The sequence below is a fragment of the Musa acuminata genome, chromosome BXJ3-4, assembly GCF_036884655.1.
Source record: "Musa acuminata AAA Group cultivar baxijiao chromosome BXJ3-4, Cavendish_Baxijiao_AAA, whole genome shotgun sequence".
Lineage (NCBI taxonomy): Eukaryota > Viridiplantae > Streptophyta > Magnoliopsida > Zingiberales > Musaceae > Musa > Musa acuminata.
In genome coordinates this window covers 10740498-10764665 of record NC_088352.1, presented here as the reverse complement: position 1 = coordinate 10764665, position 24168 = coordinate 10740498, and the positions used below count along the sequence as shown (strand labels likewise).

Here is a 24168-nt window from a genome sequence, read left to right as displayed (position 1 = left end):
GAGAGAGAGAGTTATGGTCATCACTGTTCAAAGGTTTGAGCTTGGAGATCCCCATTTGAATGGAGGACGAGATTGGGTCGATGTTAATGATGATGACAAGGACCATTTCTGATACTTAATGGAAGAGTTGATGAGGTTTTTATGACTGTCGTCTTCGATGTTGATGCAAAAAAATCTTGTGAAAGAGTTATTGACAAGGAAGATAGTGTGTAATGGAAGAAAACGAAAGAGATGAGCAGAGAATAGTGTGGAGTTAATCAATGAAAACTTGTAGATGTAAGATAAAGTTTAGAGAGAGAGGGATGTAGATGTTGACTACACTTCATTAAGTTTCATATTCCAATAAAACTCTCCAAAATCCAGATGATTTTTTCTTGTGTTTTCACTTCCTATACTCCGAAGGCAATCCTTGACATAGGTATTTACCAGTGGAGCTTTCGGGAAATCTCATGCACTGATGACCTAAAAGAAGCCATGCTTTATCCTCTCACTGCACCATCAAAGTTCAAACATCACTATACATTTCACAGCTTCCTTGGACTTATGAGTTCCGGTGTCATCTTCCTACAAGCTTTTCCACAAGCTACTTATGAGTTCCTTTTGCTCTCTTTTCACCTCAGCAGTTGTCTACCATCTTTATTGCTTCCTCGTTCATCTCTGTCGACCTTTTTCGAGTCAAAAGTTGGAAGGAATGAGTGTCCACACTGTGTGGTTTTGTACATTATATCACAGTATATGCGTTGGTGACTCACAAGCTTTGTTTGAAAGGACAAAAGGTGTGGGAAGAGGACATCTGGGCTTATTTGTGCAGGTGAAGTAAAAGGTAGATGGATGTGTTGGCGTGATTGTCGTCGAAACTAGGGTTTCTATGTGCCTCTTGTCCTCTTCTTCTCGTCATGGTTGCAAACAATCGTTTCCATTCAGTCGCAGATCTCTCCGGATCTTATTAACTACGAAAATAATATAGGCTTCCATGAGATCTGGGGCTCACATCTACTTACATAGAATATCAACCCTAACCTTAGAGTTAGTGTACATATATATATATATATATATATATATATATATATATATATATATATATGCATGTCAATCCAAAATCTCTTTGCCTTCTTGCTCGGGAGTCTTTCTCCAATCCTAGATATCATTGTTTTCTAATCCTTTCCACTGCTACTTCATTGTACAAACACATCTAAGGCTTCGCAAGATCAAACAGTGTTGTGATACTGCATGCCATCACTGGATGTAATATATGTCCTGTAATTATCTGTCTCTTGGAGTATTTTATGACGCAGCTCATGTGGCTCGGAATGCCGATTTAGAAGCTCTCTCTCCAGCCTCGACTCTCATGATAGACAAGTGCTGCACTGCCGGCTTGATCATTTGCTTTTATCCCATATTGGAATGACACCGAGAAGCTGTTTCTTAGAGTAATATCAACTTTCATGGCTGTCAACATATCGCCTTGAATCCAACTACTGCTAGTCTTAGTTCGTTCTTGTCATCATTAACAGCCATAATTTTTAGGCTTCCACTCCCTTGGGAAAAAAAAAGGGAAGAATACTATGTATCGGTTCCGAGTTTTGCTTGCCCGAAGACTACTGGATGTAGGATACCTTCTGTGACTCTTCAAGAACCTCATCATGACCTCAACATGAATGATGGTTCCCATGCGTGCTCATGAGTTTGGAGACAAGTGAAGGTGCTGTATACGGTTACTGCACTGAATAATGATCTACATATAAGTATGATCCCACCTTCATGCGATCACCATCTCGACTTCCAGAGATGGAAGTCTTTAGCCACAAGACGACTGAATCGAGAGCCAAAGGTCCCACTTGATCCCTGCAGGCCTCTCAAGTTGGAGGACTAGGTTTGAGAGGAAGTCCCTCCTACCATGGATGGGATTTCTTGGGTTGGTCTGCTTCTGGGAGAGCAGTTGAAAGTGAGCCATTGTGATAGCAGTCATGCTGCCTGTTCGCCAACCCAGACCTCAGATTCACTAATGGTAGCCATAGTGAAGCTACTCCAATTCTTTAGTGATGCAGAGAATCTATAGGTTGCCACACAAGAAATGGCCTGTGGTTCCATCAACTTCAGATCTGTTTCCTTTTCATTCTTGTCCTTTAGGCAAGCTTACAACTTTGAGACTCTTTGTAGGACCCCATCACCTAACTAAATTCTAGCAAACATTAATGTGATGAAACATTCAATGAATGGAAAAGTTTTTGGAAGGTCTAAACATGTGTGCAAAGGGAACAAAAGCACATGGCCCCCTTCTCTTCTCAATACATGGAGCCAAGTTGAAGGTTGATTTGTCTGGTTCCCCACTGTGCTTGGTAAGAATCCTAGATGAGTTTGGGGACCTATGTGGGATCACACACCTTCTATTACTTGTGTCTGTGCCACAATTTTTAGCTACAAGATTGACTTGGATCAAACTTGTGCTCCTCTACATATTCCACTATGGATGTTTCTACCAAGCATTTAGTGTATCAATCAGTGCCAACCTTTTGTCCTCAAGAGAAAGAAAAGGTATCAATCTTTGATGTGTTATGATGAATAATTGTAACTTTTATTTGATCAATGGTGTTTCTTGTTAATCCTTTTTTTTTTTTTTGGAAAGTATGGATAATTCTTCCCATGTGAAGCACAAACAATGTCAAATGATGCTTGATGTCTCAAAAGTTGCAAATAAATGAAGAAATCCCATTCAAAAACATCAGCTCCTCTACAATATAACACAACTGAACATTGAGGTGTTTACATGATGTTCTTTTAATGTCAATTTTTCATGTCTTGTCATGGGAAATAAACAACTTCCTGTTGATAATATGATGTGCCTTGTTGATCCTCTATGGCTAGCTATGGATGACAACCTCCAATGTATTCTAGATAGAATGTGAGAAATCTACTTTTGCAACTATTTCTACCATAAAAACATCATTGTTGTGATGTCATAGGATCATCTATTGCTGTCTCTTTAGTCTGCCTGACCTTGACATGAAACTCCTTGGAATGGCTTTTCTTGTTCGAGTGGCTTCCACCAACCAATTATTTGTGCAATGCTTCACCAAAGCATTCATTAATCATGCTCTTTGTTAGCTTGTAGATTGAGAGAAAATAAAGTGTCAGATGGCAACATCCAAGATTGCAGAATCAAGAACAAGGCCCACCAAATTGTGCTCCCAAAGGAAAATATTTGCTTGGTGGGACATCGATTATATCAACATTACATGGGATCATCCAGCTCCTACTCACACAACACATTGCATAGAATTAACACCCATCTCTTTCTGCATTGCATCACTTCCTTGTCCGTTAATAATTGAGCTAATGCCTTCCTTTATGGACAATCCAAACATTGTCTGCCCTACTATGGGTTTCATTTGGAAGTCATGTGAAGTGATTCCATATGGGATGATAATTAAAAGCTTCAGTCCGAAACATGACCTAGAAATTAAGCATAGAGAAGGGTCTATGATGCCCTAACTCTAGCAAAGAAGAACACTCATCGATTTCATCATGTGGAACTAATCATTGATTGCTGACCTATGATATATATATATATATATATGTCCTACAATTCAGTAACAACTGTTGACAGACAAGTGCATGTGGAAATTAATCTTAGGACAAATCAGACCTATGAGCTCTAGGAAGATTTTTCTTGGAACTGTTGTTTTGTAAGAGTATGTCTTGTCAATTTAAATTGGAGCTGAATTGTGATTGAAGAAACCATTAACTAAGCTGAAATGAGCTACAAACTCAAAGCAGACTACTGATGAATTCTATAATCTTTTAATGGTTGCAGCATCAACATCAATGTATATATCTAGCTTAAAACATGTTAAAAATATTAATCTCATTAGAATTCAACATCAATGTGAGATGACCAAGTTCAGGTCATGAGAATAAAATAACTTCTTCTATAGAGGTAAAGATACTTAGATCGATCCTCCTCATATGTTGCACCGTCCTTTTTTTCATTATTTGGGGTTATATTATTGATAAGCCCACAATTTGTGTCTATGAATTATGATTGCTTTTCACATTTCAAGAATAGGAAAGCATGAAGCTATTGTGTTGCATAAGAAATAAATCTCCAGCCCAATTGATTCATTCTCTCTTTTTGGAAACACAATGAGAAGTTGTGTCTAATGTATGTAACATTCTTGGCTATCTCCATTGCTTTGAATCCAAGCATTGCCATTCTCAATTTCTTCTTCTTCTTCTTGACATCATTGTGAGTTTTATTTTGTAGTCTTTCCATTCCCTAAAAAAAAGGAAATAAAATAGAAACAAGTAAGCTTCCACAAAGATTAGTTACTTTATTATTAATGACATGGATTATGGTTCTAATTGTCTATGTCAGAAGTAATGATAAAGATTCTGAATTGAAGTATATATATATATATATATATATATATATATATATATATATATATATATATATATATATATATATATATATATATATATATATATATATATATATATATATATATATATATATATATATATATATATATATATATATATATATATATATATATATATATATATATATATGCTCTTTTAGGCGCTTGTTAACTTCTAATGGGCCGGTTGGGCGGGCCATTGTCGGGTCAGGACCGAGCCGACTGTGTGTGTTTATCGGGGTCGACCGGCCCACCTCAACGACCACCGTGGAGCCCGTTCCACTTCCGCCGCTTGTCGCATCCCTCTGCCGCCGGGGCATCGTCTGTGATCGCCCCCTCATCGACGCCACCACGGCTTCTCCTCCTCGTCACGTCCTCGGACTCCTTTGCCCTAAGGCAAGTTCCTCTGCCGTAATCCTCTTATCTTTCTTTTGCATATGCCGAGTAGGGTATGGATCAATCCATGGTCGGAATTGGATCCTTGAATCCAGATGTATTCCGCACAAAATTTCTATCATACCCCTTCAGATCAAGGGTTAGTAGGATTACCTTCCACCGTATCTTGAGCCGAATTCTGAACCCTTATCTTGGATTCCACCTTGTTTACTAGCACTTGTGCTTCTCCACGCCGATCTATGATCCTCGTACGCACAAAGTTTGTAGAAAAGAAACACAAAGTGGAAGGAGAAAAACAGAAGAAAATTCAGGTCTTTTTTGTTTTACGAAACCCTCTTATCTGTTTGATAATGGTTCCAAACGATCGTTTCGCCATTTGAGAGTCAGTTGCATGATTTCCCCGATTCTTGCTTGTTTCTAAGGTGATTGTTTATCGGAATGAATATGTTGTTGCTAATAACTTCGATGAATTTGATGTTTATAGGGGTCAAGAAGGATTTTTAGGTTATCTAATTTAACATTGGAGAGAAAATTTTCATCTTGCTTAGCTAGCTGTGATTCTTAAGTTATCTTTTAGTTTCTTGGCATGCTAGAGTTGGATGTTGAATGCTTTATGCTGATAGTTCTATAATTCTGTTTGCATGCCAATTCTCCATCTTATTTCTAAGTGTAATCAGCATGTATGCTACCTGAAAAATTAAAGCTTGTTTAGTAAGCCTCAGATAAATTTACAAGGCAATTTTTTGCAAATATCAAGGTTTGTTGAATTTTACATGTTGGTAATGTGGTACGATTGTAATGGAAATGCTATATGCTTCCAATGGTGTTGAAAAGCTTGTCTGTCTTTGCTTGCTGACTAGTCAGAAAAACTAATCATCTTGGAACTTCACTATCAGATATAAGCACAATATGAGCTCATGCAAATTCTAATTCTTTTCTCAGTTTGTGATAAAGTTATTCTTATTTTGAGTGAGATAAGGAAGTCTGTCATTTTAGTAGGAACTATTTCTTGTTATTAAGCTTGTTCATGACATGAGTTATGCCATATATGTACAATTTTCTCCAAAATACATTGTTGTTGTATGATGTTCTTTTGTTCATCATCACATGCATCCTGGACACTTTCAGCCATGCTCGAACTCTTGACTGCACATACTGTGCCTTGTCCGCTAGGATGTCTCCTTAGAAACTATTTTTGGCATCTGACTTTTGGTACAAAATCCAAACAGATGTTCAACTCTCCATTTATTTGTAGCCAATTCAACCTCCCTTAGAACAACTCTATTAGTAAATTTTGTGTAAAGCTGTCTCTGTTTCTCTTTCTATGTTTGCCAGCATGATCCTGCATTGGCAATTGTCATATTTAACTTAGTATGGTATCATAAAAAACAAATTGTTGCTACATAAGCACATGGAAGATAACAGTTGCTTTCTTTTTCTTACACCACATTTATATTTCATGTGGCATTACAGTTCTCCAGATTTCAGTAGAATCTTTTTCATCCAGCAGTAAAGAGTTGAGATTGTAATAAGTTCAACTTGTTAGTGTGATTGTGAAAAAGTTGGGGTACAATTTATTATTGCCTATCAGTGTATCATGTCCTAATCTTAAACAAGTTACGTGTTGTCTTGTGCAGTCATATCTATTATTAATTACAAAATGTACCCAATACTACAGTTCCATTTTGTTGCTTAATCGAGCATGACAAGGTGTTGCTTTTGTATATAGCATATGGTCCTCCTCCTTTGTCTCTATATTTGTATATATTGGATGCCTGATGTACAATTATCTGTCGCCACTAGCTAACTCTCTTTGCCTAGTGACTAAAGTTGGACGTGCCAAGTCTGCTAATCTATATGCTCAACTTTGTGCATGTCCCATATGAATTTTGTGTGTTCTCACTATTATTATTATTATTATTATTCAGTTTTTAAGTTATTATTCAGTTCTCACTATATGCTCAACTTTGTGCATGTCCCATATGAACTTTGTGCATGTCCCATATGAATTTTGTGTGTTCTCTCTATTATTATTCAGTTTTTAAGTTATTATATGATGCAAAATCATGAATATATGCTTGCATCTGGGATCATGTTCCATGGGCTCGTTAGCTTGTTTCTTTTAGATGATATATTATTCTGTATCACAAAGTTTGTCTCCTTGATTGCGTGAAACTTGAATTGAAATGAATTTAAAAGCCTACAAGTTGGATCAGTTACTCTCCTGCCGAAATTTGTCTCAGCTGAGAATTTGGTACTAGATTTGCTCAAATTATGTAAAATCTTTCTGTGCTCCTTTAAATAAGTAATCAGCAATTCAGTTGCATTTCGCAGTTGCAGTTGCTCATTAGATTGAATACTGTCCTGATTAATTTTCACATTTTCGGTTGCTGTCTCTTGAGTTGGAGGACGATTCTCTGCAACAATCTGCATTTCCCTTAAAAGTTTCTGTAGTGCAATTTGTACTCGTCTTGAACAATCACCTTCTCTTTTGCTGTTGGCTATCAAGACTATTTAGATGCGCCCAATGAATAAATGGGTCCTTCATTTTGCTGCTGGCTTTTACCAATTGCCATCTGATAGGCTGATTAGTCATAATATATGCCGACATCTTATTTGCTTAGCATTGTAGGTTGAACCCTTTCTTTTTACCTGCAGGGAATTCTGAAGGATGTTACTGTAACTATTATCGAGAATTGTCTATCTGGTGAATGCGCTTTGCTGATCTGCCTTTTTAGATGCAGATATGAAGATTAGAACCAGCACCTGCCAATTGTCGATGTAGATTATGCATCTTCAACCCCATAATGTAAGATTTAAGATCCCTGAGAAGTGAAATATATTACATTATAATTTGAGAATTTGCATGTTTATCCATTTCCCTTACAGTTCCAATGGTATCAGATAGTTGGATCAGTAAATCTCATGAATTTAACATATTGTTTTCTGAATTATTATACTTTGTTATAATGTTCATGTGGTATTATCATTATCTGGCCTCCATCCAGATTAATATCCATTTGTGAATGATATGTTTGGTGTTATGGTAAACATTAACATGTTGTAACGTAGAGATGCTTAACCATTTCGATTAAAATCAGCCTGATAACATGTGCAATTGTTATTAAAATTCCAGAAATATATTGTTCTACCTGGTGAATAGTAATGAAATCAGAGAATGCCTATTAATCTCATCTTGCAGAAATAATTAGAATGGAAGATAACCTTAATTTCTAATCTTTTTCTTGCATGATATGATCATGAAAAGATGTAATAAAATGTTCGGAGAAGAACATAATCATCACTATGACAATTCTAGCTGTTCTCGTCTCAAACATCATGTAGCTGATGGTGATCTGAGTAAAGATAAATAACTCTTCAACTGTGCTTCGATTCAATTTGCGTTTCCTGAAGTTTGGTTTTAGGTTGATTAGCCCAATTAAGAATTTAATCGTATTATTTGAAGATAATGATCTTTGAAATAGTGCTACACAAGCGCAATAATAATAATAATAATAATAATAAAAAGAATTGTTTTTGATCATTAAAATGTTGCCAGAAAATGATTTAGTGGATTAACACCGCCATATACGTATTTGGAAACAGAATCAGGTCCACTGGCCGGCGAAGGCAATATAAGACCGCAGCGAGGCGCCGATCACAGACCCTTTTTGGGCCTCCCTCTCTTCCTCCTCCATGGCCGCCACCTCTTCCGCTCCTTCTTTGGTGGATACACTGTTCCAGCGATCCCTGGACGACCTCATCCGTTCCCTCCGCTCATCCTCCTCCTCCTCCGTCTTGGAGGCGGCCGCGATCACCCGCGCCCTGGACGAGATTCGCCGCGAGATCCGCTCGCCGGACCTGGACACCAAGGCGGTGGCCCTCCAGAAGCTGACCTACCTGGCCTCCCTCCACCACCTCGATATGTCCTGGGCCGCCTTCCACGCCCTCGAACTCCTCCCCTCCCCTTCCCTCCCCCACCCCCGCGTCGCCTACCTTGCGGCTTCCCTCTCATTCCACCCTTCCTCTACCGACCTCCTCCCCCTCGCCACCCACCAGCTCCGCAAGCACCTCGCTCCTTCCCCCGCCAATACCCCCGCCCTCGTGGCCCCCGCCCTCCACGTTCTCGCCCTAGCATCCTCCGCCGACCTTGCTTGCCACCTCGCCCCCGACCTCCTCCCCATCCTCTCCGGCCAGTCGTCCAACCCCCTTCGGCCCAAGGCCATCGCCACCGCCCTCCGCGCGCTCGCCGTCTGCCCCGATGCCGCCCCTGTCCTGTTCAAGCCCCTCGTCGATTGCCTCTCCCTGTCCTCCGAACCCAGTGCTGTCTCCGCCGCCGTCAGCGCCTTCTGCGAGCTCGCACTTGCCGCTCCTGACCCCTCCCCGTACCTCCCCCTCGCCCCCGAGTTCTACCGCCTCCTTGTTGACTCCCGTAGCAATTGGGTCCTCATCAAGGTGCTCAAGATCTTCGCGCGCCTTGCGCCCCTCGAGCGCCGCCTCGCCATCCGCATCCTCGACCCCGTCTGCCAGCTGCTCCGCCGCTCCCCTGCTAAGTCAGTAGTCTTTGAGTGCATCCGCACCGTTCTCTCCAGCCTCTCAGACCACGATTCGGCAGTCCGGCTGGCGGTGGATAAGATCAAGGAATTCTTGGCCTCGGATGATGATCCCAACCTGCGGTACCTTGGCCTTCAAGCTTTGGCCATGCTTGGGCCGGCATACTTGTGGGCGGTGGAGGAGAGCAGGGAGGTCGTTATCCGGTCGCTGAATGATACTGATACCAACATACGGCATCAGGCACTGTGCCTCATAATGGGGATGTTGCGTGAGAGCAACGTGGTTGAGATCTGCAACCTGTTGATCAAATATGCCATGAAGTCTGACCCAGACTTTGCGAATGAGATTCTAGATGCAGTGCTTGCAACCTGTGGCAGGAACGTATATGAGCTAATTGTGGATTTCGATTGGTATGTCTCACTCCTTGGTGAGATGGCAAGGAACCCACATTGTGCGAAGGGGGATGAGATCGAGAGGCAGCTAGTGGATATTGGATTGAGGGTGAGGGATGCAAGGCCTGAGCTTGTACGTGTGGCTCGAGACCTTTTGATCGACCCTGCTCTGCTTGGGAATCCTTTTCTCTGCAGGGTACTGTCTGCTGCTGCTTGGGTTTCAGGCGAGTATGTTGAGTCCTCAAGGAACTTGTTGGAGCTAGTGGAGGCACTATTACAGCCGAGGACTAATCTCCTATCGTTGTTGGTAAGAGCCGTTTACATCCAAGCTGTGTTTAAGGTTGTCACTTTCTCTTTCATTTCTTTTATCAAGCAAATACAAGCTTTTGATACGAAAAGCTCAGCTGATCGAAATGCTGCTTTTGAGAACGAGAATGATGTTGCTACAGCTGATAAGGCTGTTATCTTTGATTCAATTGATAACAATGAAACTATCAAGCATGAATCTTTGTCACACCTGCTTGATTTTGTTGAGACGACAGTAGGCCCTCTGTCGGAGTGTGATAATGTGGAGATCCAAGAGCGAGCTAGGAATGTTCTTGGTCTGATTCATATCATACGAGAAATTCAATATTGGGATATTGTGGCAGAACATGAATTAACAAGGGATAAAAAGATAAGTGAAATTGTGGAACTTATGGAAGCAGCATTTTCAGAAGAGCTAGGTCCAGTGTCTACAAATGCACAGAAAAGAGTTACAGTGCCTGAGGACTTGATTCTGAATGAAAACCTTTCTGATCTTGCAGAAGTTTTAGGTGATATTGATGTCACTCCATGCACATCAATATCATTTTCCCTTCGATGTCATCATCCCACAGAAACTAAAGAGGACTCTGCACCAGTTATTGAGCCGAGTTCTTTGCTGGCTGAACACCGTAAGCGACATGGGTTGTACTATCTTCCCACGGAGAAAGATGAAGTTGAATCAAATGATTATCCGCTTGCTAATGAACCTCTGTTGGCTGTCAGTCATGTTGACGATGCCAAAGACATTGTGAAGCTCACTGCACAATCATTTATTCCAAGAAAGGCAAAGCCCACGAAACCACGACCTGTGGTGATAAGGTTGGATGACGGAGATGGTGACTCGAGTTCTGGTTTGACAATGGTTAAGGAATTCAAGGATGATTTATTATCTGGCGCAATCCGGAATGTTCTTTTAGGAAATGAAAGCAAACCATCATCATCCTGTGATATGTCATCCGACAGAACTTCTCGACGAGGTGAGAACGATGCATCTAATAATAATGATTTATTTTCTCAGCCAAAAGAAAGTAATGCTTTAGATAGTAGAGAGCATAGAAAGTCAAGTTCTAGGAAGAGCAGACATCATACTCGCCACAAGGAAAAAAATGGAAGCCTTGGGAATGAGGATATTGAAGAGACGAGCCATAGGCACTCGACAAGGAGTAGCTGCCATCAAGGGAGGCATAAGCATAGAGAAAAAGGGGATGCTCCTCCAGATGTCGTTTCACAAGAACCAGTTATCCAAGATTTCCTTTTGTGATTTCTGTTTGCCTACTTGGATTTTGTCCGTCTAGTTGCCTTCAAAAGGTTTTTGCCTTTGCATATGATTTCATTCGCCTTTCCCTTCTTGCCAAGGTCAGTCTGTTTTGGCAACTGTACATTATATATATATAATTTTTCATTCGTGTTTCTTTGAATTATTTACTGCTTCGATCCTGTATTGCTTCCTTAGCTCAAACTCTCTACAGTACCTTAAATGCAGAGACACTGAATGTGGTACATTCATCAAATGACCAAAACAAGGTAAGATTTATATGGACCATCAGTTATTTTCTAAATTTAATCACATTCATTCTATGTGAATATGAAGCTTTCTTTATCTGAAATTGATTTCATAGTCATGGTATGTGTCCTAATTTGATTAGTGTATGATGTTTTTGGAATTAAAAGAATATAATGTTGCTTTAATATCTAGAATCTCATATACATGTTTGTAGTTGCAGATGCATAATCTTCAGCTGCAGATATTTCTTAAGGTCTTTTTGCAGAACAATTAAAGTACAAATGATGAAATACCAGTCTGAGTGAAATCTTACTTCCTTTGAGCTCTTCTTTTACCTTTAACAACCGTGCATCAGTTCTGACATGAATTTGATGAGTAGTAAGAGCAAAGTGATCTATTTTTTCATCTGTGAATTTTGCAGCGGGACAAGTTGATGGTATCCATCCGAGCTTTCTGTGTGTAAGCTAAATGAAAATATGGATAATCTTACATGGCGATTAATAAATTGTTGTAGTATGAAAAATTGTCTTACTTAAACGATAACAGGCATTTGATTGTTTAACAAGCCAAAAATGTCCTCTCAAATAGTTTCATATTCATACTTGTCTTCATATCAGAAATATCATATGGATTATCATGATCTGTGCATATGAATCCTTCAGTGTATTGAGCAATTGAGTTAACATGTGCATAAGTCAACAAGTAATCTTTTTTCTCTCACTGAGTATTTCCTTCTCTTTGCCTTGACAGTCATGTGACGGCTACATTTTTTATTTCTTTCTCCACGTTTATCATATTGGACTCTGTTCAATAGGATCAGAATTGATGAATATTTCCTTCTCTTTGCCTTGACAGTCAGTTGACAGTCAGTTTCATACTCATTGTTTGTTTGATTGCTAACAAGTTGTAATATGCTTGTTGATAGTGGAAGTTGTATAAATGTGGCAAGCACTTTGCTCGTGGAAAAACTAAAATTCCATACTATCAAACATCTAAAATCGTATAAGTTACAATAGTTGAATGATAGTGATGTAGTAAAGGTAAATTGGCAAGTGTTAGTTTTTTTTTTTTTTTTTTTTCAGTTGGTAGATATAAGGATGAAATTTGGTGTGATATAGTACTTATGTATGCTGATCATATGTTGTTGGGAAGATCTTGGCAATATGATCGAAGGATAATACATGATGTGTTCAAGAACCATTATTCTTTAATCATAGATGAATATCAGCTTGGACTATTGCTTCCAAAGATAATTTTTGAAGACTAAATGTACATAAAACAACAATATGAGGAGCTTGAGTCTTTATTAACCAAAACTTTAGGGAGGGAGCAAGAAAGATAGAAAAAAATAAAAAGATGAGTTGAGCGGTAAAAACGAGAGTATTGAGAAATATAAGGGGAGAGAAAAAAAAAGAAAGCACGAGTCCATGTTCTTGTTGATGCCTAAAAAGGATGAATCTTGGAGAATATGTATTGATTACAGAGCTATCAACAAAATCATGGTAAAATATAGACATTCTATTCCTAAGATAGATGACATGTTGGATGAATTGCATGGTTCTCGTGTGTTTTCAAAAAATTAATTTAAAACCTGGATATTATTAAATAAGAATGCATGAGGGTGATGAATGAAAAATCGCTTATAAAACTAAACATGGTTTATATGAATGGTTGGTGATGCGTTTTAGATTAACGCACTTGGTACTTTCATGAGATTGATGAACCATATTTTGCATGTTTACATTATAATAGTTTATTTGGATGATATACTTGTGTATGATAAAAGTTTAGATGAGCATGTAACATATTTAAAAGCTATTTTTGATATGCTTAAAAAAGAAAAGTTATATGCTAATATAAAGAAATACACTTTTTGCACTAATGAAATTATTTTTCTTGGATATATTGTTAATAATAATGTAATATATATTGATCAAGAAAAAGTGAAAGTAATTATGAAGTGACCAAAACCACTAGTGTTAGTGATGTTAGAAGTTTTCATGGTCTTGCTAACTTACGTAGAAAATTCATTAAGGATTTTTCTATGATTGATGCACTATTAACTGAATGTATTAAAAAGAATATAAAATTTAGATTGGGTGAAAAACAAGATGATGCTTTTAACTTACTTATAGACAAACTCAATTCAGAACCTTTGCTTTCTTTACCTAACTTTGCTAAAAATATTGAGTGTGATGTGAGTGGAATAGGTCTTGAAGGAGTCTTAATGCAAGAAGGTAGACTCATCGCATTGTCATGACCCGGACCTGATGGGCTAACTGGCCTATCAACTTCGTTTGGTCTAAACCACTAATCAAAATGCTTAAGCTGAAGTTGATAATAGTACACTCATTAGACCCTTATAAGCCAATCTTAATCTTATCCACTTTCGATGTGGGACTAATCAGGGGTATTACAATCACCCCCACTCAAAGGCTTACATCCTCATCAAGGCCCAACATAACCCAGATCAGGCCCTAATATAGTGCATGTGAGGCGTAGCCCAATGGTGGCTCCACGCCATGACGAGTTCTCTAACTCCGTCTATGGGTAGCCCTCTCCTACTCGATCCTCCTCACCATGCCCAAATGCTAGGTCGGCTCTGATACCAAATGTCATGACTCGGGTCTGATGGGCTAATTGACCTATCAACTTCGTTTAGTCTAAACCACTGACCAAAATGCTTAAGCTGAAGTTGATAGTAATACACTCATTAGACCCTTATAAGCCAATCTTAATCTTGTCCACTTTCGATGTGAGAGTAATAATGGGTGTTACATGCATTCTTTAGTGAGAAGTTAATTGGAGCAAGTCTTAACTACCCGACATATGACAAGGGGTTTTACGCTTTGGTAATAGTATTAAAGACATGTCAGTACTATCTTTGGTACAAGGAATTCATTATACATATCGATCATGAGTCCTTGAAATATCTCAAAGAATAAGAAAACCTAAACAAGGTAAGGAATCCTTGTACCAAAGATTTAATTACTTGCAAAATGGGTGGGGTTTATTGAATCCTTTCTATACATCATCAAGTGCAAACAAGATAAGGAAAATATGGTTACCGATGCTCTTTGTAGAAGGTATGCTCTAATTTCTTAACTTAATGCAAAATTATTAGGTTTTGAGTATATTAAAGATTTATACAATTCTAACCATGATTTTGCTAATGTTTATGGGGTATGTGAGAAAGGGAGTTTTGACAAGTTCTTTAGGTATGTTCCTTAATCTTTAAAGAAAATAAGTTATCTTTAAAGATTAATCCTTAATCTTTAGGTATGTTCCTTAATCTTTAAAGAAAACCTTAATGGTTTTCTTTTCAAAGAAAATAAGTTATGTTCCTTAATCTTTAACGAGAGAATTACTTGTGAGAGAGGCACATAGTGGAGGTTTAATGGGGCATTTTGGGGTAAAATTTTTTTTTAGATGTGTTAAGTGATCATTTCTTGTGGCCATACATGAAAAAAGATATTGAGAGATTATATGAGAAATGCAGTACTTGTAAACAAGCTAAATCTAAAGTAATGCCTCGTGGGATGCATACTCCTTTTCATATAATTAGTGAGCATTGGATTAATATATCGATGGACTTTGTCTTGAGTTTACCTAGGTCAAAAGGAGGGAGAGATTCTATTTTTGTTGTTGTTGACAAGTTTAGTAAGATAGCACATTTCATTCCTTGCCACAAAACAGATGATGCAACACATGTCGCGAGGTTGTTCTTTAAAAAAATTATGAGATTACATGATATTCCAAAGACAATTATGAGTGATAGAGATGTGAAGTTCCTTAGCTACTTTTGGAAAACACTTTGGAGCAAGTTGGGTACAAGGCTGTTGTATTCAACCACTTGTCATCCATAAACAGATGGATAAACGAAGGTAGTAAATCAAACTTTATCAATACTTTTGAGGGTCATAATTCAAAAGAATTTAAAAAATTGGGAAGAATGTTTGTCACATATGGAGTTTGCTTATAATAGGAGTATAATAACTCCTATTGATTTATTACCTTTATCTTTGGAAAATACCAATTTGAATGATAAGCAAAAAGTTGATTTTGTCAAAGCATTGCATGAAAAAGTTTGGATATAAATTGAAAAAAAAACTCTACAATATGAGAAACAACACAACAAAGACCGAAAACGAGTAGTATTTAAACTTGGTGATTTGGTTTGGCTACACTTGAGGAAGGAAAAAAATTTCTAGCCAAAGGAAGTCTTTAACCAGTGCCAAAAGGAGATGGTCCATTTCGAATCCTTCAAAAAATGAATGACAATGCATACAAGTTGGAACTACTATGTGGTGAAGGCATTGGATATATGTTACTTTGTTTATTCTATTATTAAAAATATTTTTTTTATTTTATGTTTGATAATTAGTATATATAAATTAGTTTTTAAGAATAATGGTTATTCAATAATATTGGATGGTAAGATCATCTCTAGAGGAACATTGCATAATGATTTATTTATGCTAAATATTGCTCAACATATCATAAATGTAAGTGTATCCAAGAGGAAACGAGATGAGGTGAACAATACATAATATAAACCATCAAGTTGATCATAACTCTACCAAAGATCCTTTAATTATTCATAGAGGACTAATGACAAGAGCTAAAGTTAAAAGGATGAAAGAAGCCTTAACATATTTATTGGAAGACAATTGGAAGGAGCATGCTAGTCAAGACTCGATCAAGGTTCTATGGATACAAGAAGAGCTTAAAATGGTTAACATGATTCAAATAAGTCCAAATTATGAAGAAAAAATCTAACTTTGAGAGAATGATAAATTTGTAGTATATTTTGAAGAATAATGGTCATTCAGTCATATTGGACCATATTAGGAATTATGGGCTTATTCATGAATAATCATTCAAATCAATTCAAGGTAGATTCATGAATGATCTATATTCATAAATTAAGAATATGAATGTCATTTAATATATTTAATGAATTCATTCTCTTTATATTTAGCTTTTATACTATACAAATAAGGCTGATTTCCTTTGTAAGGAGACAATTGAGAAGTATAATCATCTTTCAACATTGGTGAGTGTTTTGCTTTTAAGTTCTTGTATGAACTTTAGAACTTATCAAGTTTTTCTACTTACGGCGTTCAAAACCCAAAAATCTTTACTTTTCCTTTTAACTTATCAAACTTTGTAGTTTGTGACATTTTAACAGAATCAAAGTGTTGTTTTAATTATTTCATCAATTTTTTATTGATAAAGTGATTAGAATAGTTTCCCATACTTCAATCTTGAACGATCCGTCTTATTTCAATTCATTGGAGGGTGTCAATTTGCATTCTATATATATCGTAGCTCTTTAGCTATCGGGGTGTATGGTTGCTAAGTTGATGATTTTCATCAATGCATACTTGTGACATTGTAGGCTCGGTCATATCCACGAAAGAAAAATCCAAAAGTTGTTGAAGGATGGATACATAGTTCCATTCGACTATAAGTCATATACATCTTACGAGCCTTGCCTTCGTGGAAAATTGACCAACTTGTTAGGATCGTAAAGGCACTAAGAGGGGGGTGAATTAGTGCTTTTGAAATAAAGTTTCGATTTGAAGATTTTGATCGATAAAACTCGTATCGGAAATGTGTTTAACTAAAAATGTGAGTAAGGGTAATAAATAAGTAAATCAGTAAGTAATGATAAGAGAAAGCAAGAAATGATGCAAACCGATTTATAGTGGTTTGGTCGTCCCGACTTATGTCCACTCCCGATTCCTCTTCCCTCGAGGCTATCGGTTTTCACTACCGATCTTCTTTTCAACGGGCAAAGATCAACTATCATTGTTACAACCCTTCTCCTTTTCATAGGCTTAGGAGAGAACCTTTATACCTCTCTTCTCCTTTTAGTAAGTTTAGTAGAGAATCTTTATACCTCTCTTTTACACAAGACCTTACACCTCTTTAGTATAACCTCTACACTCAAGGAGAAAGACTCAAATACCTTTTAAGAGAGTTTACCATACTTTTATGCTCAAGAATTTTTGCTCCATCAAGCAAACATGAATGAGGTATCTATAGACCCTAAATGATTTAAAAAATAGAGCAAAAAGAATTAAATCCCTGAGTTTTCAGGATACTGGCGGTACTACTGTCAGCATCGGACAGTACTACTACCGAAGAGAGCCTAGGAATATGGGCTCTGGAGGTACCATCGTTGGCTTGGGTGGTACTATCATCGTTGGGCAGTACCACCGTCGCTACTGGGCGGTACTATTATCAGGGTTCCCATAAAGCACAAATAGTGCATTTTGGCTCTCATGCGGTACCACCGCCTGAGCCTAGCTGTGTCACCACCTAGCCCAACCCCAGTTCACTGAATTGGCCTTTCACTAGGCTAAATTCAATCTTAGTTCAGGCCCAATGGGCTCCTAATCAAGTTGGTATGGTTACGCCTCAGAACTAACTCAATTAGACTCTAAACGACTTCGATTAAGACTTAACAATTCTAATTACAATCATGAAGCCTTCAACATGTTGTCTATCATGTCATCTGTTCATCTAACACTTCATTTGAACCTTTAGCGCATCGTTCTTTCCTTCGACGTTTTGCCCAATCTATCGGCATGTTGACCTCCCACAACATTCGATCTTCTTGGCGTAATATCTGATCCTTTCGGCTCGATACCCGAACTCATGGCATGAAAGTTCATCCTCTAGCACATTAACCAATCCTATGATCCGACATCTAATCTATGACATGATGCTCACCGGCCCAAAGTTTGATTCTCCTGCTTCAACGATTTATCTTTTGATGATTTAAGTCCATGATGGAAGTTTCTCCTATGTCACTTATCTCAAACACTTATTAGTCCATAAACTTATCAATTAATTTCATCATCAAAATCTGAGATTCAACATAACTCTCCATTCAGTGGAACTAGAGAGAGAGAGCCATTAAGTTGCTGGAACTTATATATAATGATGTATGTGGTCCCACATCAACTTAAGCCATAGGAGGTTATACTTACTTTATTATATTTACTGATGATTTCTCAAGATATAGGCATATGTACATGATGAAGTATAAGTTCGTGGCCTTTGAGGAATTCAGGAAATATAAGAATAAGGTAGAAAACCAAATTGGAAAGAGTATTAAGACTCTTCGATCAAATCGAGGAGGTGAGTACAGAGTTCATTTGGTTTCTCAAGGACCATAAGATTCGATCCCAATGGATACCTCATTATACATCTTAGCTCAATGGTGTATCAAAAAGGAGGAATCATATAGTATCAGATATGATGCGGTCAATGAGTTTTGCCAACCTACCTGTCTCATTCTAGAGATACACCCTAGAGTCTGCAGCTTACCTTCTAAACAGAGTTCTAACTAAGTCAGTAGTGTTTATACCATATGAGATATGAAAATAGAAGAAGCCCTGATCTTAAGGTTGTTAAGATTTAAGGTCGCCCTACCCACGTTAAGAGATACAACCTCAATAAGTTAGAATCTAGGACGGAACGATGTAAGTTCGTGTGATATCCTAAGGAAACTTGTGGTTATTATTTACATCACCGTAAGGACCAAAAGGTCTTTGTAGCCAAGAGGATGGTGTTCCTTGAGAAGAAACACATTCTTGGTGGAGATAGTGGGAGCGTGATAGAGTTAAATGATGTTGGAGAACCTAGCTTAAGCACCATTATGTATTCCGACTCTGTTCAGGTATCTAGCACACAAGTTTTGACTTTACGTAGGTTCATAGAGTATCTCATCCTCTTGAAAGATATGTGAGACATATCAAAGGAGAGGATGTTGAGGATATTGATCCTTAGACTCACAAGGAGGCTATTACAAGTATAGACTTCAAGAAGTAGCAAGAAGCCATGAATTCCGAGATGGATTCCATGTACTTCAACAAGGTTTAGAACCTAGCTGATGCACTTGAGAGTATCGTACCTATTGGTTGCAAGTGGCTCTTCAAAAAGAAGATCGTAGTAGATGGAAAGGCGAAGACTTATAAAGCAAGGTTAGTGTCTAAGGGATATCATCAAAGGCAAGGTATTGACTATGACGAGACCTTCTCACTTGTAGCAATGTTGAAATCCATTTGAATTCTATTGACTATTGCAGCACACCATGATTATAAGATCTGGAAGATGGATGTGAAAACTACATCTCTCAACGACAATCTACATCTCTCAACGACAATCTCAAGGAGGAGGTGTATATAATACAACCTTAGGGATATGTGTCCAAAGAGAGTCTAGATAACGTGTGCTAGTTGCTTAAGTCCATCTGTGGACTAAAGCAAGCTTTCCGAAGTTGGAACGTAACATTTGATGAGGAGATCAGATCTTATAACTTCATTAAGAATGAAGATGAGCCTTGTGTGTATAGGAAGGTAAGTGGGAGCATTGTCATATTCTTAATATTATATGTGGATGTCATCCTGATCATTGAGAATGTTGTAAGAATGCTCTCTAGAGTAAAGGCTTGGCTATCTAGATATTTCTTCATGAATGACTTAGAGAAAGCATAATATATCTTGAGGATTCAAATCTATAGAGATAGATTCAAAAAGATGCTTGGCTTGTCCTAGTCTAGGTATATAGACATCATTGTTAAAAGGTTTGACATGAAAAATTTCAAGAGATGTCTCGTACCAATGAGACATGGAATATCACTTTCTAGGAATATATCCTAAAAAATTATTGAAGAAAGGGTAGACATGGATAGGATACCTTATGCCTTAGTAATAGGATCTATCATATATGTTATACTATGTACCTAGCCTGATATAGTGTATGCTCTAAGTGTTACGAGTAGATATCAAGTGGATCCAAGTTTGGAACATTAGAAGATAGTAAAGTGTATTCTTTAGTACTTAAGAAGAACTAAAAATATTTTACTAATATATGAAGGAAGTAACCTTATGGTTGAGGGCTATATAGAATCAAGTTTTCAGTTTAATGTCGATGATAGCAAGTCTAACTCAGGGTATTGTTCACCCTGAATGGAGGAGCAATATGCTGAAAGAGTTCCAAGAAAGACATTACCGCTGACTCGACCACAAAGGCCGAGTATATTGCTGCGGTAGAGGCAGCAAAGGAGGGATTTTGGATGAAGAAGTTCATCACAGATCTGGGAGTCATACCAAGCAGCGAGGAGCTGATTCCCTTATATTGCGATAATAACTAGACGGTTGCTCAAGCAAAGGAACTCCGGTCTCATTAGAAGTCCAAGTGCGTTCTAAGGAGGTTCCACCTAATCAGATAGATCGTCACTTGTGGAGATGTAGCAGTAGGAAGAGTTCCATCCGAAGATAACATCGTAGATCCACTAATAAATTTATTGTCTTAGATTGTTTTTAAACCTTACAGGGGTCTGATATGGATCAGAAACATAGGTGATTGACTTTAGGTCAAGTGAGAGATTGCTAGTCATATGTGCCCTATAAGCCAATCACGTGAGCGATGGTACATATGACATGCTGCACAGTCTTTTTTGCTTATTACTATTATTGATGTTTTCTCATTTTATGTTATATGTTGCATATATTGTGATGTCTTTAGATTTGTGCAATGAGAATCGGATTATGATGAGATCACGATAATAAGACCAATTCTCCTTTAGATATAGACTCTAAATAATTCTGGTCATAGGTTACTTAGAGAGATAATCGAGATAGTCAGACAGACCAGTATGTTGTATACCCGTCCATATGATAGAGGCGACTGATCTCATAGCTACTTGTGTGGGACACCAGGGATACAATACAAGTGCTCATTGGAGAATGAGTTCACTAATTGATCCGCTCATGGAATGCTGAATAATTGATGATACATTATTATCAAATAGCGATTATGTGGTCCTAGGTATATGTTTAGTCTTTAGACATGAGATACCAAGGATGTCCTATATGAGTACTCTATTATTTGATATCAGACTTATAGGTTTGGAAGTTTCAGATCTAGTATAGTTGATCATTGGGAGTGACATCCAACTTTTCGAGGGCAATCGAGTATCGATAGATGATCATCCACTCTCGATATCATGAGAGAAATATCCTATGTGTTCTTGCTTAAGTAAATCCTTGTTTAGGGTCATTCAGATTGAGAGAGAAAGAGTTCTTTGGGAGAATCCAATTAGAGCGATATTGTCCCTAGATATTGCTCAAGTAAATCACATGGCCAGCTCAATATTGGGTCTAAAGGGTCACACATATATGGTAGATATTGCGATGAGTAAAAGTTCATATTTAAGATATCTATTGGAGCCCCTATCTTATTGGATATCCAGTAAGCCCTTGAATTATTGGATTTTCTGAGTGAGACCTAATAAGAGCCAATAAAAGATTATTGGATAAAGATCCATTAATTCAAGAGGTTAAGTTGACAATAGGGCATGATCCATTAGGGTTAAGTTGACAAGGACCTCTATAAATATGAGGGAATCAAACGGGCATAGGCTAGACCATTTTTTACTACCACCTTGTATTCTCCTCTCTCCCTCTCCTTCTCAGTCGACAGTCCTAGTTTGGGGCATGTGGATATCAAGAAGGGTCAACCATTTTTTATCACGTGGTATGCGTGAAGAGGAAGATTGTACGGTGATTTGAGGAGCGTCTTCACCACATTTATTCACTCCGAAAGACGAGGACAGTTGACCTTCTTCATCCATTCCTATAGATTTGAGATTTTTTAAAGATTTACGATTTTTCTATGTAACAAATCTCGCTTGATATGCGCAGTTTCAGTTTTGCGTTTTGTTTTGCGCACCAATCCTCGCACGATGATGAAAACCTTTTTCTTTGGGAAATCTAGGATTTTATTTTATTTTTATTCTTCCACTGCACATGTGATACTCTATCCATGTTTCCTAACAAAGAGTTTATGTCCTTGACCTTTGTCCAAGGAAAGCTTTGTGCCTCTGTTTCATGTTTCATCTTTTACGTTGGCTCCCTTTATGCGGCTTGGGCACTTCACCAAGTTCCACCCATGTTGCTTCGCTCCTTAGTTTGCATTGAGTTGATAGTAGTCCTTTCACCCACCATTTCATGGGTCAGCCATCTATTAAGTCTGATTTTTTTATCGACTTTAAGTGTATCTTCGTCTTGTGTTGCCTTGGGTTGCTCCCCCATTTGATCTTGCAATATGTCTACTAATGCATTACCTTATGTGAGATCATGTGATAACTCATCACCACTCGCTTGATCCATTGAGCTTTGTGAAGTTGTTGTCTTGAGGTACCCCTCCTTAACATGTGTAGTCTGTTGCATATGAGTCTTTCTCTGGAGAACTAAAATTTATCTCTCCTGGATATCTGTCTTATTGTAGCAACTTTCCACTATGTATCATTCCTTCTAAAAGTTTCGGAGACCACCATCCCCTTAGACTACTTCACCTTATTGAATAAATCGCGTATTATTTCTCTCCCATGAACACACGTGTTAGATTATGACTCTTCGCTAATACAGTTCTCAGTGTACCTCTCAAAGGCCTAACAATATGCTGAACTTGCTACACATTTCAATCTCATATGGACGCATCCTTCCCATATCAAAGAGAAAGTTTCAATACTCCATAATGTTAAGTTTCGATTACCTTGGGATGGTCACAGACACTCTATCGTCTGCATATAAGTCCTTGTATGAGTATCAAATTTTTTGAGTTAGCAATTCCTTTCACCTTTGTGAGCTTTGCACAACTCTTTCGGGTACTGAGTAACCCATCCCACCTTGTACTGTCTCATGCTTTGCTAAATACCTCACTTGCCTTGAGCATTGTCAAGTTTGGTAGCCTATGTCGAGTCATAGCTTGAACTCAACCATCCCGACCTTTGTGCGTTACATAGTCTTCATAGCTCGATTGTCCTCGTGGTGCCTCTCACACAAAGGGTTGGTTATTCCTCTGAATGCTAATCTTAAATGCCTACTCCTCTGAGCGACTCCTTTCCTTACGTCTCTATGCTTGTTTCCCCCAAATAGTCACACGTGCTGACTGCCCTCAACGTAGCATCGCTAGATCCCCCACGTTTGTATGCCAAGTGTTTGTACGTGTGCTTGTTCCACTATGATATTATCTATCACGAACTTAATTAGTTTTGCCTAAGTCATGCGACACCCTTATGTGTTCGTTTACAAAGGGTTAATCTCTTGAAAACCTCTTATGGGCCCTTAAGGACCTAAAAAAAGAAACGATTTAGATAAAGCATTTAACTCAAGATCTACATGTAATCATTTTAATAAACACTTGATAAATAATAAAATTATAAACGTAAACTTCACGAGCTGTGAATGGTCATGCTATAAAGGGTTAAAGGTGGTCCGTTACAATCAAAAGTCCCCACAAATGTATACATGACATTGCTACAAAACAAGATAGTGAACCAATCCTAGACACTACCTCAAAAGACCAATCCAACCATGTGTCGCTTGGGTAGTTCAAGGGTGCTATGCTAGCTGACACTCTACAAAACTTGAAAACTCCCAAAATAATTATTTAGATGATTTATTACTGAGCAGTTTTACATTAACACTATACAACCTACTATAACTTAATCAAAATGAGGTTACTAACCTACTACAAGTCTTTTATATTATATACTGTATAAAGAATTAACAAA

The 24168-nt window shown here is 37.9% G+C and overlaps 1 protein-coding gene across 1 annotated transcript; it reads left to right on the top strand.

Moving 5' to 3' along the window:
- Window positions 1–4673: 4673 nt before the first annotated feature.
- LOC135634945 (AP-3 complex subunit delta-like) lies at window positions 4674–12270 on the top strand. The gene is made up of 5 exons (XM_065145704.1): window positions 4674–4817; window positions 7476–7626; window positions 8424–11425; window positions 11539–11593; window positions 11794–12270. Exon 3 carries the CDS (start codon window positions 8514–8516, stop codon window positions 11328–11330), a length of 2817 nt encoding a protein of 938 aa, XP_065001776.1. The 5' UTR covers window positions 4674–4817; window positions 7476–7626; window positions 8424–8513; the 3' UTR covers window positions 11331–11425; window positions 11539–11593; window positions 11794–12270.
- The last annotated feature ends 11898 nt before the right edge of the window (window positions 12271–24168 follow it).